The sequence below is a fragment of the Hypanus sabinus genome, chromosome 14 (genome assembly GCF_030144855.1).
Source record: "Hypanus sabinus isolate sHypSab1 chromosome 14, sHypSab1.hap1, whole genome shotgun sequence".
NCBI classification, from domain to species: domain Eukaryota; kingdom Metazoa; phylum Chordata; class Chondrichthyes; order Myliobatiformes; family Dasyatidae; genus Hypanus; species Hypanus sabinus.
The window spans coordinates 71,775,020-71,791,352 of NC_082719.1; the positions used below are offsets into that span (position 1 = coordinate 71,775,020).

Genomic DNA, 16,333 nt, shown 5'->3' on the forward strand with positions numbered 1-16,333 from the left:
TGTTTTGCAGAGTGAATAACATTGCTGATGTAAAGGATGAATGCCAGAGACATAAGCAAGAAGGTTTCCTGTTAGTACTAATGATGACAGCGAGCAATGTAGCATTGGCAAACATATCAATCCCAATGGATGATTGACATCCCATTTAAGGAAGTAATAGGAAAGCTACAAAGATACTTCAATTTAGTGCAGTCGGAGAATGTAGAAAATTACAAGCATGGAATGGATACTCCTGAGCTACAAGAAACAATTATTAACTGTACATTCATTCCAAATTACAACTGCACTGCTTCTTTGTAGTTCATCCATAGTCATGGTACTGTAGGCAAAGATCTGTCTCTGCAGTGATTTTAACAGAGCAGAGGACACCACACAATAGCTTTTGCACTCCTCTTAGGAAGTCAAGTCAAGTTTATTGTAATTTGACTATATACAAGCATACTGTCAAATGAGATGTTTCTTTGAACTAGAGTGTAAAGCACATAATACACAATAACTTATGAAAGTAAGGATGAAATCTACAGAGGGATCATACATAGATAAATAAACTAAAATACATTAATTAAATATTGCAAGATTAACCAGTGACACCTTGAATGCAATGCAGCAGGGAGCTCAGAAGGCTAATGGTCTGCATAAGAAATTGTTTCCCATCCTGACCAATCTTGTTTTTATGCATTGGAGTCTCCTGCCTGATGGTAGAAAGTCAAAGAGAATGCTGGATGGATGGGTGGGATCCTTAATAATACCAAGCACCTTGCATACACAGCACTCTTGATAAGTATCCCAGATGGATGGTAGGGAGACCCCTATGATCCTCTCAGCCATTCTCACAGTCCTTTGTAGGGACTTGCAGTCCGGTGCTCAGCTGCTCCCATACCAGATGGAGATACAACTTATCAGGGGAGAGAGATTCATTTTCCTCAATCTCCTCAGGAAGTGGAGATGCTGTTGTGCTTTCTTGTTCAGGGAGGTGATATTAAGGGACTAGGTGAGGTAATCTGCAATGTGATCTCCCAGGAACTTGGTGTACTTAACTCACTCTACAGAGGAACCATGTATCAGCAGAGGGGGATGGTTCATCTGCACCTTTCTGAAGCCAGCAATGATTTCTCCACATTCAGACATAGGTTGTTCCTCTTACACCTGTCCACCAGCCGCTCCATTTCTCCTAGTACTCGGACTCATTGTTGCTTATGAGCCCGACCACTGCTATTTCATCAGCAAACTTGATGACTCAGTTTGATCTGAATCCTGCTACACAGTAATGTGTCAGCAGTGAGAACAGCAGTGGGCTAAGCACACAGCCGTGGAGGATGCCAGTGCTCGGTATAATGGGACTGGAGATGTTGCTGCTCACATGGACTGACTGTGGCCTTTCTGTTAAGAAGTCCAGGATCCAGTTGCAGTGGGAGGTGTTGTGGCCCAGCGAGGACAGTTTCCCCACCAGTTTCTGGGGTATGATGGTGTTAAACTCCAAACTGAAATCTCTAAAGTGCAACATAAATCCCACAGTGGGGCCAGTGTATCATCACTCTGAGCACAATCAAGATGTGAAACATCATTCAGCAGATGATACTGCAACAATACCTGCTAAATCTATGAGTTCAAAACAAGTAACACGAATGCCAGTATAAAAATTACAGAGTGAATAGAAACCTGTGACTTGGTTAAGTAGGTAAAAGTCGTAAATATTTTAGATCCGTTTATATTTTCTATTTTGAAAATGAGGAAGCCATGCGATATATGTAATGTTACTTGCTCTGATAAGTCCCTTCAAAGATTGCTTCGTGTGGCAGAGTGCCTCGTTGATTCATAGAAACATAGGAAACCTACAGCACAATAGAGGGCCTTTGGCCCACAAAGCTGTGCCGAACATGTCCTTACCTGAGAAATTACCTTGGGTTACTTATAGCCTCCTATTTTTCTAAGCTCCACGTACCTATCCAGGAATCTCTTAAAAGACCCTATTGTATTTGCCTCCATCACCGTCACCGGCAGCCCATTGCATGCACTTAGGTTTCTATGCATAAAAAACTTACCCCTCATATCTTCTCTGTAACTATTTCCAAGCACCTTAAAGCTGTGCCCTCCCATGCTAGCCATTTCAGTCCTCGGAAAAAGCCTCTGACTATCCGCATGATCAATGCCTCTCATCATTTTGTACACCTCCGTCAGGTCACCTCTCATCCTCCGCCGCTCCAAGGAGAAAAGGCCGAGTTCACTCAACCTATTCTCATAAGGCATGCTCCCCAATCCAGGCAACATCCTTGTAAATCTCCTCTGCACCCTTTCTATGGTTTCCACATCATTCTTTTAAATTCATTTTGTCTTCATGGGCATTGGGGCAAGGCCAGTGTTGTGCAGAACCCAAATACTCAAGAGGATGAAGATGAGGTATCTACATTGTTTTCAGTGAAAATACTCCACAGATGCCTTTGGGTGGGAGAGTTCCAGGAGTTGGAATGATGAGGGACTGATGATATAGTTCCAAGTCAGGATAATACATAGAATGCAGGGGGGATATTTCAGATGGTGTATTTCAATTTGTCTGTTGTACTTGTCCTTGTTGGTGGAGGAGGTAGTGCGAAATGCAGCTGAAGTAAACTAGATGAATAACCACGGTACATTTTGTTGATTGTACACTTTGCAGTCACCTGCACCAGTGGTGGAGAAAATGCATACTTAGGGTGACTGATGGAGTACAAATCAAGGGGACTGCTTTGTCCTGGATAGTATCAATGTTGCAACCGATGCACACATTCAGATGAATAGAAAATATTCTATCACACCTTTGTTCTGTGCCTTGTAGACAGTAAACAAATCTGGAGGTATTATTTGTCCCTGTTCATGTCCTGAACTTATTCATGTGGCTTGTTTTTTTTTACTCCTGCTCGTTGGTAACACCCTACGATTGTGAGGGACTCAGTGATCGTCAAAGGCAAGTGGCCAGATTTTCTCCTGCTGATGATGTCACTGCTGTAACTTCTGTACCATGAATATTTCTTGCTACTCATTACCCTATTCCAGAATATTGTCTAGGTCTTTTTTGCATGCAGTTAGGAATGCTTCATTGCCAATTGTTCAGTAATAAGCAAATATCCCCTTTTTTGACCTTATCATGGAAGGAAGGTCATTGATGAAGTAGCCGAGGATGTTAGGCCTATGATACTCTCCTAAGGAATTCCTGCAACGAAGTCCAGGAATGAATGATTTCAAACAACCACAACCATCTTTCTGTGGTCTGACTCCAATCACATGCTATGTATCACTGAATCTAGAACACAACAGAAGCAGAAAGTTTTGAAGCATTGACTAAACTATGCACACTTTGGTCTACCTATGTTTTAAATATTTCAATCAGCCTCTCAGCATTGGACTGACCCAATGAACATATGTAATTTTATATGCTACATTTGCAATGCTTTACTCTTGCATAGCATTTGGTTCAGCTAACAGAGACACGAAAGATTTGGCAAAGAGCATTGTCAACATCAAGTTTAACTTTCCTTCAGATTGGTTCATGATATACTTCCGTGCAGTGTTCTCCAAGGAAGCCAGGAACTAGATTCATGGGACAGCATAAATATTGAGCAATCAAACTGCATGTCAATAAATTACTTTTAGGCTGAGGAGTATCTGACTGTATTTCCCATTTGAGAATGGTAGGCATCGACATAGTCAAATTTATGCCAGTATGAACATCTTTCATCTGTCTATCAGCAGTGCAGAGGGGACCTATAAAAGTAGTTTTGTTTAAGAAGACATTCTTAACAACAAATGATCCTTGTATGAGAATGGAAGTTCTGCTCTAATATGATAGCAGCTTTCTTTCCCATTTCCTTTTCAAACAAAAACTGACTTGTGCAAAAATAAAGGGGATTAGAATGAGAATAACAATTGCAGGCCTATCAGTTTAACTTCATTTCTGGAAAAGCTGTTAGAAATATTGATTCAATGAAGGATTGTTTGTCACCTGGTTGAACAAAGGATCAACCAAGGCAAGCCAGCATAGGTTTGTTAAGATAAACTTGTACTCAATGAATCTGACAGATCTTTATTTACTTAGATAACTGGTAGAATTGTTGAAGGTAATTCAGTTGACATGACGGACAAGGACTTTGGAAGGCGTTTGATATGAAGCCGCATGACAGGATATCAGTGAAGCTGAAGTGCATGGCATACAATAAGTGGGACATTGACTATGTGGATACAAAGCTGTCTAAATCATCAGAATCAGAATCAGGTTTACTATCACCGTGTGACATGAAATTTGTTAACTTAGTAGCAGCAGTTCAATGCAATACATAATCTAAGAGACAGAAAAAAAGTAATAAAAAATAAAATAAAACAATAATAAATAAACAAGTAAATTACACATATTGAATAGATTATCAAAAATGTGCAAAAACAGAAATAAATATTAAAAAAGTGTATATTAAAAAAGTGAGTCTGAAGCTTCAAAGTCCATTCAGGAATCAGATGGCAGAGGGAAAGAAGCTGTTCCTGAATCACTGAGTGTGTGCCTTCAGGCTTCTGTACCTCCTACCTGATGGTAACAGTGAGAAAAGGGCATGCCCTGGGTGCTGGAGGTCCTTAATAATGGACACTGCCTTTCTGAGATACCTTTCCCTAAAGATGTCCTGGGTACTTTGCAGGCTAGGGCCCAAGATGGAGCTGACTAGATTTACAACCTTCTGCAGCTTCTTTTGGTCCTGTGCAGTAGCCTCCCCACACCAGACAGTGATGCAGCCTGTCAGAAAGCTCTCCACGGTACAACTATATGTGCCAAATCTCTTCAAACTGCTAATAAAATATAGACTCTGTCTGTGGAGGGTTGTAGCCAAATTATGATTTTTGGATAGGAGAAAACTGAATAATGGCATTCTGTAGGGTTTGGTTTTCTTTCTTACCTACAGTACTGTGCAAAATCTGAGGCACACACACACACACATATATATATATATATATAGCTTGTGTTCCTAAGACTTTTGCACAGTACTGTATTTGTCAATATGGAGCAGAGAGTGAGTTTGTAGATCTTGCAGGAGCAAAGGATGTTCGGAATGGCAAGGTCAAGCACACCTGAGGGATGTGGTACAGGTGGTAGAGAAGGATTGCCAGGGGTGGGTTTGGCGCAGGTGCAGACACACCCGGCCCTGAGACACCAGACAACATCATTTGATTCCAAACAATTGATTTATTGATCATTACAGAATGTCTCTCAGGTGCTTTGCACTCCTTCCCCTCTCCCTTTCCCTTTTCCCAAGCATGGATACCCTCTCCCTTCTCCCTCCCCCCTCTCAGTCCATAATAAAGACCCATATCAGAATCAGGTTTATCATCACTCACATGTCATGAAATTTTTTGCAGCATTTGTACAGTGAGTGAGTGACCACCATACTACATCCTGGAGACTGAGAGGCCGGGCTCAGGCCTCAATCGCCTTTATACAGGGGTCTGTGGGAGGAGCCACAGGAGCAGTCAGCAGGGGGCGTGTCCTTCGGTGTCACGAATGGTGTCTCTATCTTCCAGAGGGAAATGGACCAGATGGTGGACCAGTGCCAACTGCAGGCCACATTTCCCTATCTGGATAACATCACCATCTGTGGTCACGACTGGTCGGATCACAACACCAACCTCCAACGATTTTTCCAAGTGGCCAAAGCTCTGAACCTTACTTATAACAGGGACAAGTGTGTGTTCGGAACCACCCGACTCGCTATCCTTGGGTATGTCGTGGTAAACGGGGTCATTGGCCCTGATCCCAACCGTATGCGCTCCCTGTTAGAACTCCCTCTTCCCACCACTCTCAAAGCCCTCAGACGGTGCCTGGGTTTTTTTTTCCTATTACGCCCAATGGGCCCCCCATTACGCAGACAAGGCCTGTCCCCTGGTCAAGTCTACCACTTTTCCCCTCTCTGCTGAGGCCTGCGCGGCCTCCAGCTGCATTAAAGGGGACATTGCCAAAGCAACGATGAATGTGGTGGACGAGACCATTCCCTTCCAAGTAGAGAGTGATGCCTCTGATTTCGCACTGGCTGTTACACTCAATCAGGAAGGCAGGCCAGTAGCATTCTTTTCTCGTACCCTTCAAGGCTCTGAAATTTGGCACTCCACAGTGGAGAAAGAAGCCCAGGTCATAGTGGAAGCTATTAGGCACTGGAGGCGCTATCTCGCTGGCAAAAGGTTCACCTTGCTGACCGACCAGCGCTCGGTTGCGTTCATGTTCAGCAACCAACAGCGGGGCAAAATCAAAAATGATAAGATTTTACGGTGGAGAATAGAACTCTCCACCTACAACTATGATACCCTGTACCGGCCTGGCAGACTCAATGAGCCCCCTGATGCCCTATCCCGGGGAACGTGTGCTAGCACACAGCTCGACCAGCTATACGCCCTTCATGCACAACTTTGCCATCCGGGGGTCACCCGATTTTACCATTTTGTGAAAGCCCGGAACCTGCTTTACTCCCTGGAGGACATCAGGACGATGACCAGGGACTGCCAAGTCTGCGCTGAGTGCAAACCGCACTTCTACCGTCCTGAAACGGCACAACTTGTCAAGGCCACCCACCCTTTTGAGTGACTGAGTGTTGACTTTAAGGGCCCCCTTCCCTCCACCGACCGCAATGTCTATTTTCTCAATATTATCGACGAGTACTCGCGGTTCCCCTTTGCCATCCCCTGCCCTGACACCACTACCACGTCCGTCATAAAAGCCCTGCGCCAGCTCTTCACTCTATTCGGATATCCCTGCTATATCCACAGTGATAGAGGGTCCTCCTTTATGAGTGACGAGCTGCGCCAGTACCTGCTGGCTAGGGGCATTGCTACTAGTAGGACCACGAGCGATAATCCCCGGGGAAATGGACAGGTGGAGAGGGAGAATGCCAGAGTGTGGAAGGCCACACTTTTAGCCCTTAAGTCAAAAGGGTTGCCGGTCTCTCGATGGCAGGAGGTCCTCCCTGAGGCACTCCACTCTATCCGCTCCCTGTTATGTACGTCTACCAATGCCACCCCTCACGAATGCCTATTCTCTTTTCCCAGGAAGTCTGTCACTGGGACTACCCTACCAGTTTGGTTGACATCCCCAGGGCCAGTGCTGCTCCGAAGACATGTGAGGAGTACTAAATACTCTCCGCTGGTCGAGAGGGTTCACGTTCTACATGCGAACCCCCAGTATGTCTACGTGGTCTTACCTGATGGGCGGGAAGACACGGGTCTCCGTCTGCGACCTGGTGCCCGCAGGAGCAGCAGACCACTACCCTGAACACTCTCCGGTAACTATGAACCCTGTACCCGAGGTGACACCGCGCGCACCGAGCCCTACACAGACTCCTCACGACACTCATATACCGGGCATTTCGTACGCGTATATACCAGGCGCCTTGCACATGCGTGAGGGATCACTGACACCTAGTGGGCTGATACCTCCAGTTAGGCCGGAACCAGCACAACCTCTGAATCCTGTGCAATCACCACCGGCACCTGTGCAATCACCACCACCAGCACCTGTGCAATCACCACCACCGGCACCTGTGCAATCACCACCACTGGCACCTGTGCAATCACCACCACCAGCACCTGTGCAATCACCACCACCGGCACCTGTGCAATCACCACCACCGGCACCTGTGCAATCACCACCACCGGCTCCTGTGCAATCACCACCACCGGCACCTGTGCAATCACAGCCGGTGCTACGTAGATCGCAGTGACAGATTCGACCACCTGATAGACTTAACCTGTAAGAAACTTTGCCACATGGGGACTCTCTTTTAAAACAAAGGGGGGGGGGTGGTGAATGTGGTGAACTACATATACCTGTCTGGACACGCCCCCTGCTGACTGCTCCTGTGGCTCCTCCCACAGACCCCTGTATAAAGGCAATTGAGGCCTGAGCCCGGCCTCTCAGTCTCCAGGATGTAGTATGGTGGTCACTCACTGCTTGTTCCTTCTTCCAGTCAATAAAAGCCGATATCTAGCCTTCACGTCTCAGAGTGAGTTATTGATGGTGCATCACAGTGGAATACATAAAATTGCGGCAGTACTGTGCAAAAGACTTAAGCACCTAGCTATATATATGTACCTAAGACTTTTGTATACTTGTGACTTAGACTGGGACTCAAACTACAGTTTTTAGATTTGTAATGTCACAGAATGGCAATAATCTGAAGTTGAAGAGGATAATGATACATCAGAGCAGGATTCAAACAGATTGGATGAATAGACAGGAGCTTGGAAAATAAATTTTAGTTTAAGGAAATGTGAAGTCTTGCATTTTGCTTGGAAGAATGAGGAGGCAATATGGAATAAGGGGTCAGGGGAGCTGAACCCATGGGGATATCTGTGCACAAACCGTTGATAGAGGTGGCGTAAGTTGAAAAAAGGGATAGAAAATAATGGGGTTTAACAACAAAAAGTATTAAAGTACAGAGATTACGCTATAATATTGTGTTCCATTTAGAGTTGCCATTTTACAGAAGGGATGTGAAGGTATTAGAGACAATCTTGAAAAAAAAAGAAAATGGATGAGGGATTACATTTACAAGGATAAATTAGAGAGAATAAAACTGCTTCCAACAACTTGTCTTTGAATGTGAGCAAAACAAAAGAGATGGTTGTTGACTTCAGGAGGGCATGGAGCGACCACTCCCCGCTGAACATCAACAGCTCCTCCGCAGAGATCATTAAGAGCACCAAATTTCTTGCTGTTCACCTGGTGGAGAATCCCACCTGGTCCTTCAACACCAGCTCCATAGGAAAGAAAGCCTAGCAGCGTCTCTACTTTCTGCAAAGGCTGAGTAAAGTCCATCTCCCACCCCACATCCTCATCACATTCTACAGGGGTTGTATTGAGAGCATCCTGAGCCGTTGCATCACTGCCTGGTTCAGAAATTGCACCGTCTCGGATTGCAAGACCCTGCAGCAGATAGTGAGGTCAGCTGAGAAGATCATCAGGGTCTCCCCGCCATTACAGACATTACACTACACGCTGCATCCGCAAAGCAAACAGCATTATGAAGGACCCCACGCACCCCTCATACAAACCCCTCTCCCTCCTGCCATCTGGGACAAGGCACTGAAGCATTTGGGCTCTCATGACCAGTCTATGTAACAGTTTCTTCCCCCAAGCCATCAGACTCCTCAATACCCAGAGTCTGGACTGACACCAACTTACTGCCCTTTACTGTGCCTATTGTCTTGTTTATTAATTATTGTAATGTCTGCACTGTTTTGTGCACTTTATGCAGTCCTGGGTAGGTCTATAGTCTAGTGTAGTTTTATCTGTGTTGTTTTTACACAGTTCAGTGTAGTTTTGTATAGTTTTATGTAGCACCATGGTCCTGAAAAACATTGTCACATTTTTACTGTGTACTGTACCAGCAGCTATGGTTGAAATGACAATAAAAAGTGTCTTGACTTGACTTGATAGAAGTGTGTAAAATTATGAAGGATCTGGACAGAGTGGATAGTGAGAGGCCATTTGCTAGAGGGGTCAAGCACTAGTAGTCACAGCTATAACATTAGAGAAAGAGAATCAAAAGTGAATGAGGGAAGATTTTTTAATGTGTTTGGTATCTGAAATTCTTTGCCTGCGTATGTGGTAAAGATAGACTCCATTGTGGCCTTCAAACAGGAATTAGGTTAAGTGTATGAAATAGTTGCAAAGCGACAGATGAAGGTCCAGTGTGTAGAAGTGGAGAGTTGCTTTGGTAGAGAACTTGTGTGAATATGACAGGCTGAAAGTCTTTTACGTGAACTGAAATTTCTAAGCTGGCACAATAGGTTTAGAATTCATGTTCATTATTGATTATTAGTCCAAAACTCTGGATTTCTAATCTTGCAACATTGCCCCTGTGCAAATATATTTATGTTACTTGCCTTTTACTATACTTAATCAGTCTATTTTTGCTCTCATGATGACATATCTGTTAATGTAAGAATGTACAGTTTTGTTATACAGGAAGCATCAGAAAGTTTGTAAAGTTCATCAAATTGGAGATTTTATATTCCTCAAGGGTCAACTTTATTCACCACATACACTTACATGTATTAGGAATTGGCTGTGTGTGTTGGAGCTACATGCAATCAAATCATCAACATTCAATGATGCAGAATAACAGATTATATCAAAATAAAATTAGCAAAGATATGGAATAAAATGTGCATAAATACATAAATACCAGTATATATTTACAATGTAAACAACATTATAAGAAGTGGTTTAAAGTGTTTACAGTGCAGTGGAGGGACTGTGGCACAGATAGAGGTGGTGGTGCGGGCTAACCAGAATGGCTGATCAGATTAACTGCCTGGGGGAAGAAAAAATCACAGAATAAATCTCTTTTAGCATCAACATTTAAGAAATGTAGCCTTTTTTCAGTTTGCTGATTTAGGCAAGGCTACCTTTATTACACATCCTGAGCTGACTGTTAATTAATTGTTTAGGTCGTCCTCCAGCCCATATTGGGAACTACCCGGACCCTTGAATGTTTAGCATCACATTTAGATTAGAATCTATTCTCTGACGTCTTTTGATGGTCAAGTTTTTAGGCCTTACATTGAACTGAATGTCAAGACTCACTATGCCGGAATATTGGTTGGATGGCGTGGTACCATACTAGCAGGTCAGCTCTAATTTCATAAATTCAAATATATGTTCATCTCCTTAATACCCTTGATACTTGTGAAAATATTCAACAACTAGCTGTTACTTTGATTTATGACTAAGCAGCCCTCTTTGGACTTGGAGCTGGCATTGATTTTGGGGTGAAATGTTGACACACCAAGTGGCTGTTGTGAAAGCCAGAAATACCACCTGCACTTTGACAAATGTTCTCATATTTCAATATTCCAGTTAGCTAGGGAGAAAAATGATTGACAAACCTCATGATCAATACAATATAAAGCTCTTGCCTCTTGCCTCAAACGTTAATTTGTATTTAGCATTTGGAATGAGATGTGGAAAAATGTGGAAAGTACTTCTATGCTTAGCTGCATATATATTGAAATGGCAATATTAATTAAAAAAAACAATTGATTCACAAGTATACCAAAGTGAACTCACCGAACTGTGACAGTTGTGTCGTTTGAGACAAGGCAGAATCCACTGAGAAACCTCGAACCAGCTTTTGTCCACATTTGCGAAAGCGATCTTTTGGATTTAGATGACTACATTTTCTATTCTTATAAAAGAATAATTTAACAAGTGTGATTAAGGGTATAAAAAGAAAGAATACTTCTTGATATTAAGCAGTAATAACAATGTCGTGTAGAACCAGCATCAATGTGGGAAAATCAAAGGTTACTAATTTTTATTTAGAAGGTTCCCTGTGTTCCACAAACTAGAAGCATGCAGCATAATTTAGATGAATTGCCCCCTGTGACACTGACTTCTTGATATTAAGCAATAATAATAATGCAGAGTAGAACCAGCATCACAGTGAGCAAATCAAGGGTTACTAATTTTTATTTAAAAAGTTACCTGTTTTCCATAAGCCTGAATTATACAGCATAAGTTAGATTAATTTCCTCTTCATGACAATGTGTAACTCTGGTTTTTAAATCTCTATACTGAGAATGATTATCAAACTTATTTGTACTGTATGTTGTTAATTATCAGTTAAATTACTGTTGAAATAAAGCAGCTAAGTAAGGACCATATTTATAAACAATTATGTTGATACAAATATTGGGTGACTTATAACTTGTGTGTTAACATGGAGATCAACTGCAATGAGTTGTAGAGTGCATTGGATATTGGAATTAATTTAAAAATCATGCAGTCAGTTGTTAACTTGTTCATGCCATTTGGAAGAGGCAATGATAGCTGGGTACTTAACATAGAACTAATTGACTTAGATTCCACGTGGCTGACAATAGATCTACAGAGGACAAGGAGTAGGGTATCAACACATTTTTTTCAATGATGTATGGTGTATGATGCAGCAACACCTAAAAAAAGAGAATATGTGCACTACTTATAAAAATATTGGGAAAAAGTGATCGCTTTGAGGAAGTGGCAAAAATAACAGACCCCTCCCAATAAATGATTCATCCCATTTGAAATATCAGCAGCTTCATGGAAAATCAACCTCTCTTTACTTTGGCACTTTATAATCCCATTCAATCATTGCTTCATAAACAAAGCAAAATCATAGATATTCAGATCCAATGTATTATCCTTCTATCCTTAAGGTCACAAAGTACTATTACTGGTAAATAAAGACCAGGTGAGTTGTTCACCAGTTGAGAAAGATGTTATAAATATTTCACGACAAGTATCATGTGCTAGTGGAAAGTTCCATTGTTTCTTCACAATTTTTGAAATATGATACAGAAGTTTGAGTGACATTGGAAGCATGCTGGGTAGCACTTTTGTGAATTGCGTGACAGATCTGCAATAGTGTTCTGAGATTTTAGAAGAATGTGCTGTTACCAAAGTGATGCTATCAGAAATATTAATTCATGGCTAGTATGAGTAGGCATATTTTTAAGGTGATTGGCGGAAAGCATAGGGGATGTCAGGGCTTTTTTTACAGATAGATGCTGTGTGCATGAACATGCTGGCAGGGGTAGTGGTAGAGGCAGATACATTAGGGACTTTTGACAGACTATTAGATAGGCACATGGATGAAAGAAAACTGGAGCGTTCTGTGGGAGGGAAGGATTAGGTTGATTTCAGAATAGGGTAAAAGGTCAGCACAACATTGTGGGCCAAGGGGTCTGTACAGTGCTGTACAGTTCTATATTCTATGTTCTATAAACTTTCAATAAGGTCCTGGAATTGAGAGAAGTAACTCCAGTGTGGTATACTTTGACACGATAACATTACTCATTTTCTCCTCCAAATGTTGAAATCCTCATTTGTGGCTTTATTACCATAGGATTGACTGTACCAATGCTGGGGCTCAGGTATGTAGATTCTCTCCAGGATACATGGAGCAACCTTTGCTTAACTTCTATTAGGGTCTCCTCCTTCAATTTCTTTTTCAGAAATTGATGCTTATTCCATTTATACAAGATTGGTAAATGTCATATTTTTGCTATCACCCTCATGTAGTCCACCTGAAGCTCTTCTCTTCCCTTTTTTTGATCTTCCTATTTCCTTCTGAATGGTTAAAATCACCACAAACATTGAGTAGCTGCCCAAATACTGAAGACCTGTGTTGACCAACTGGCTAGTGTATTCCTGGATACCTTCAACCTCTTGTTCTCATAGTGTGTTGTACCCACCTACTTCAAGCAGGCTTCAATTGTAATGGTGCCCAAGAAGAGTGTGGTTACCTGTCTAAATGACTATTGCCCAGTGGCACTTACATCCACAGTGATGAAGTATTTTGAAAGGCTGGTGTTGAAGCATATCAGCTCCTGTCTGAGTGGGAACTTGGATCTGCTCCAGTTTGCCTATTGAAGTTATAGGTCTACAGCAGATGCTATTTCATTGCCTCTTCACACAACCCTTCAACATCTGGACAGCAAAGATGCATACATCAGGATGCTCTTTATCAATTACAGCTCAGCATTTAACACCAGCATCCCCTCAAAACTAATCAGTAAACTCCAAGACCTGAGCCTCAGTACCTCCTTATGCAATTGGATCCTGGATTTCCTCACTTGTAGACCCCAATCAGTTCAGTTTAGCAAAAAAATCTCCTCCACAATCTCCATCAGCACAGAAGCAGCACAGGGCTGTGTGTTTAGCACCCTGCTCTACTCGCTTTACATCTATGATTGTGACTATGTGGCTAAGTACAGCTCCAATACCATATACACATTTGCTGATGACACTGCTGTTGTGGGCTGTATCAAAGCTGGTGATGAATAAGCATACAGGAGGGAGTCTGAAAATTTGGCTGAGTGGTGTAATAACAACAACCTCTCACTCAAAGTCAATTAGACTAGGGAACTGATTGTAGACTTCAGGAGAGGGAAACCAGAGGTGCATGAGCTAGTAATCATCAGAGGATCAGAGGTGGAGAAGGTCAGTAACTTTAAATTTCTGGCAAACCTCTACAGATGTATGGTGGAAAGTGTGCTGACTGGCTACATTTCATCCTGAGGTGGGAACACCTACGCCTTTGAGTGGAAAATCCTACAAAGGTAGTGACATCATTTTCAATGAATTATGGACCTGTATTTCCCGATCCCTTTGTTCAACCACACTCCTCAGTGCTCTACTGCTCACTGTGTCAGACCTATCTTGCTTGGTCCTATCAAATTGTAAAACTGTGCACACATCTGTATTAAAATCCATCTGCCATTATTGAGACTATATCCCCAGCTGATGCAGATTCCTCTGCAAGCCATGATAGCCTTCCTCACTGTCCACTACACTTCCAAAAATCCAAAAATCTGCTGATCCAGTTAACCACATTATCATCCAGGTCATTGATATAGATGAAAAACAAAAATGATCCAGCATCAATCCCTGTGGCACACCAGTAATTACAGGCCTCCAGTCAGAGAGGTACCCCTGTACAACCACTCTCTGGCTTCTCTCACAAAGCCAATGTCGAATCCAATTTACCAGCTCATCCTGAATGCCGAGCGACTGAACCTTCTTGATCAGCCTCCCATGCGGTACCTTGTCAAATGCCTTAGAAATCCATGTAGACACCATCCACTGCCTTGCCTTCATCCACTTTCCTGGTAACTTCCTCAAAAGACTCTGTAAGATTGGTTAGACATGACCTACCATGCACGAAGCCACGCTGACTGTCCTTAATCAGTCCATGTCTATCCAAATACTTATATATCTGGTCCCTTCGAATACCTTCCAATAACTTTCCCACAGCTCATGTCAGATTCACCAGCTGATAACTTCCTGGTTTCCATTTAGAGGCTTTTATAAACAGCAGAAAAACATTGGCTATCCTCCAATTCTCTGGTACCTCTGCTGTCCCAAAAGATGTTTCTAATATCTCTGCTAGGGCCCTGGCAATTTCTGTACATACCTTTTGTAGAGTACGAGGGAATGCCTTGTCAGGCCCTGGGGATTTATTTACCCTGAGTTGCCTCAGGGTAGCAAACACCTCTTCCTCTGTAATCTGTACAGGGTCCATGAAGTTGATGCCACGATAGCTCACTTCTAAAGACTCTGTATTTGTCTGCTGAGTAAATACAGATGCAAAAAGTTCATTTAAAATCTCCGCCATCTGTTTTTGCTCCACATATGGATTACCATTCTGGTCTTTGAGAGGACCAATTCTGTCCCTTGCAATCCTTTTGCTCTTAAAGTAGCTATGGAATCCCTTAGGATTCTCCTTCACCTTGTCTGCTAAAGCAAATTTTTGCCATCTTTAAGCCTTCCTGATTGCTTTCAAATGCTAGTGTCCTCTTGCATTTCTTTTACTCCATGAGCACCATATTTGTTCCTACTTGTTCCTGCTCTGCACCTCTTTTTTCCTCCTAATCAGGGCCTCAAAATCTCTTGAAAAGCAAGGTTCTCTGTACCTGATATCCTTACATTTTCTTCTGGCAGGCAGATACAAGCTTTGTACTCTCAAAATTTCATTTTTGAAGGCCTCCCACTTTCCAACTGCATGTTTGCCAGAAAACAGCCTGTTTCAATCTATATTTGCCAGGTCATTCCTAATTCCATCAAAATTGGTCTCCAGTTGAGAATCTCAAACTGCCCATCAGACCCATGTTTTTGCATATTTACTTTGAAACTAATGGCATTGTGGTCACTGGATGCAAGTGATCCCCTACACAAACTTCTGTCACATGCCCTGTCTTGTTCCCTAATAAGAGATCCAGGATCACATGTTCTCTCTTTGGGACTTCTATGTACTGCTGAAGGAATCTATCCTGAACACATTTGACAAACTCTATCCCACCTAGCCTTTTTACAGTATAGGATTCCCAGTCAATATGTGGAAAGTTAGAATCACCTACTATAACAACCTTATGTTCCTTGCGACAGTCTATGACCATTTTACAAATATGTTCCTCTAAATCCCTCGGTCTGTTGGGTGGTTCATAATACAGCCCCATTAACATCAGAGGGTTGAGAGACTCTGGAGCATGTTGCCAGCACAAGTAGTGCATGCAAGCTTGATTGCAATGCTTAAGAAAAGTTTGGAAAGTTACATGGATAGTAGAGGTATGGAGGGCTATGGTCCCAGTGCAGATTGATGGGAGTAGTCAGTTCAAATGGTTCAGACAGACTAAATGGGCTGAAGGGATTGTTTCATGCTGTACTCTAAGGGTCTTTGACCTTGAAAATTCTCAGTGGACCAGTAGGATCCCTCAGTGTAAACACTGATGCTACTTGATCAGCCGTGTTTTTAAACGTTTTTAAAAATTTCATTTCAGAGGATAG

General features: G+C 42.5%; 1 protein-coding gene across 1 annotated transcript in view; it reads right to left on the reverse strand.

Moving 5' to 3' along the window:
- Positions 1-16,333, reverse strand: part of LOC132404505 (sodium channel protein type 4 subunit alpha A-like) — a 161,428-nt gene that overhangs the window by 112,237 nt on the left and 32,858 nt on the right. Inside the window, exon 5 of the mRNA XM_059988659.1 lies at positions 11,075-11,192. Coding sequence (XP_059844642.1) covers positions 11,075-11,192 — 118 coding nt within the window. The remainder of the gene's footprint in view (positions 1-11,074; positions 11,193-16,333) is intronic.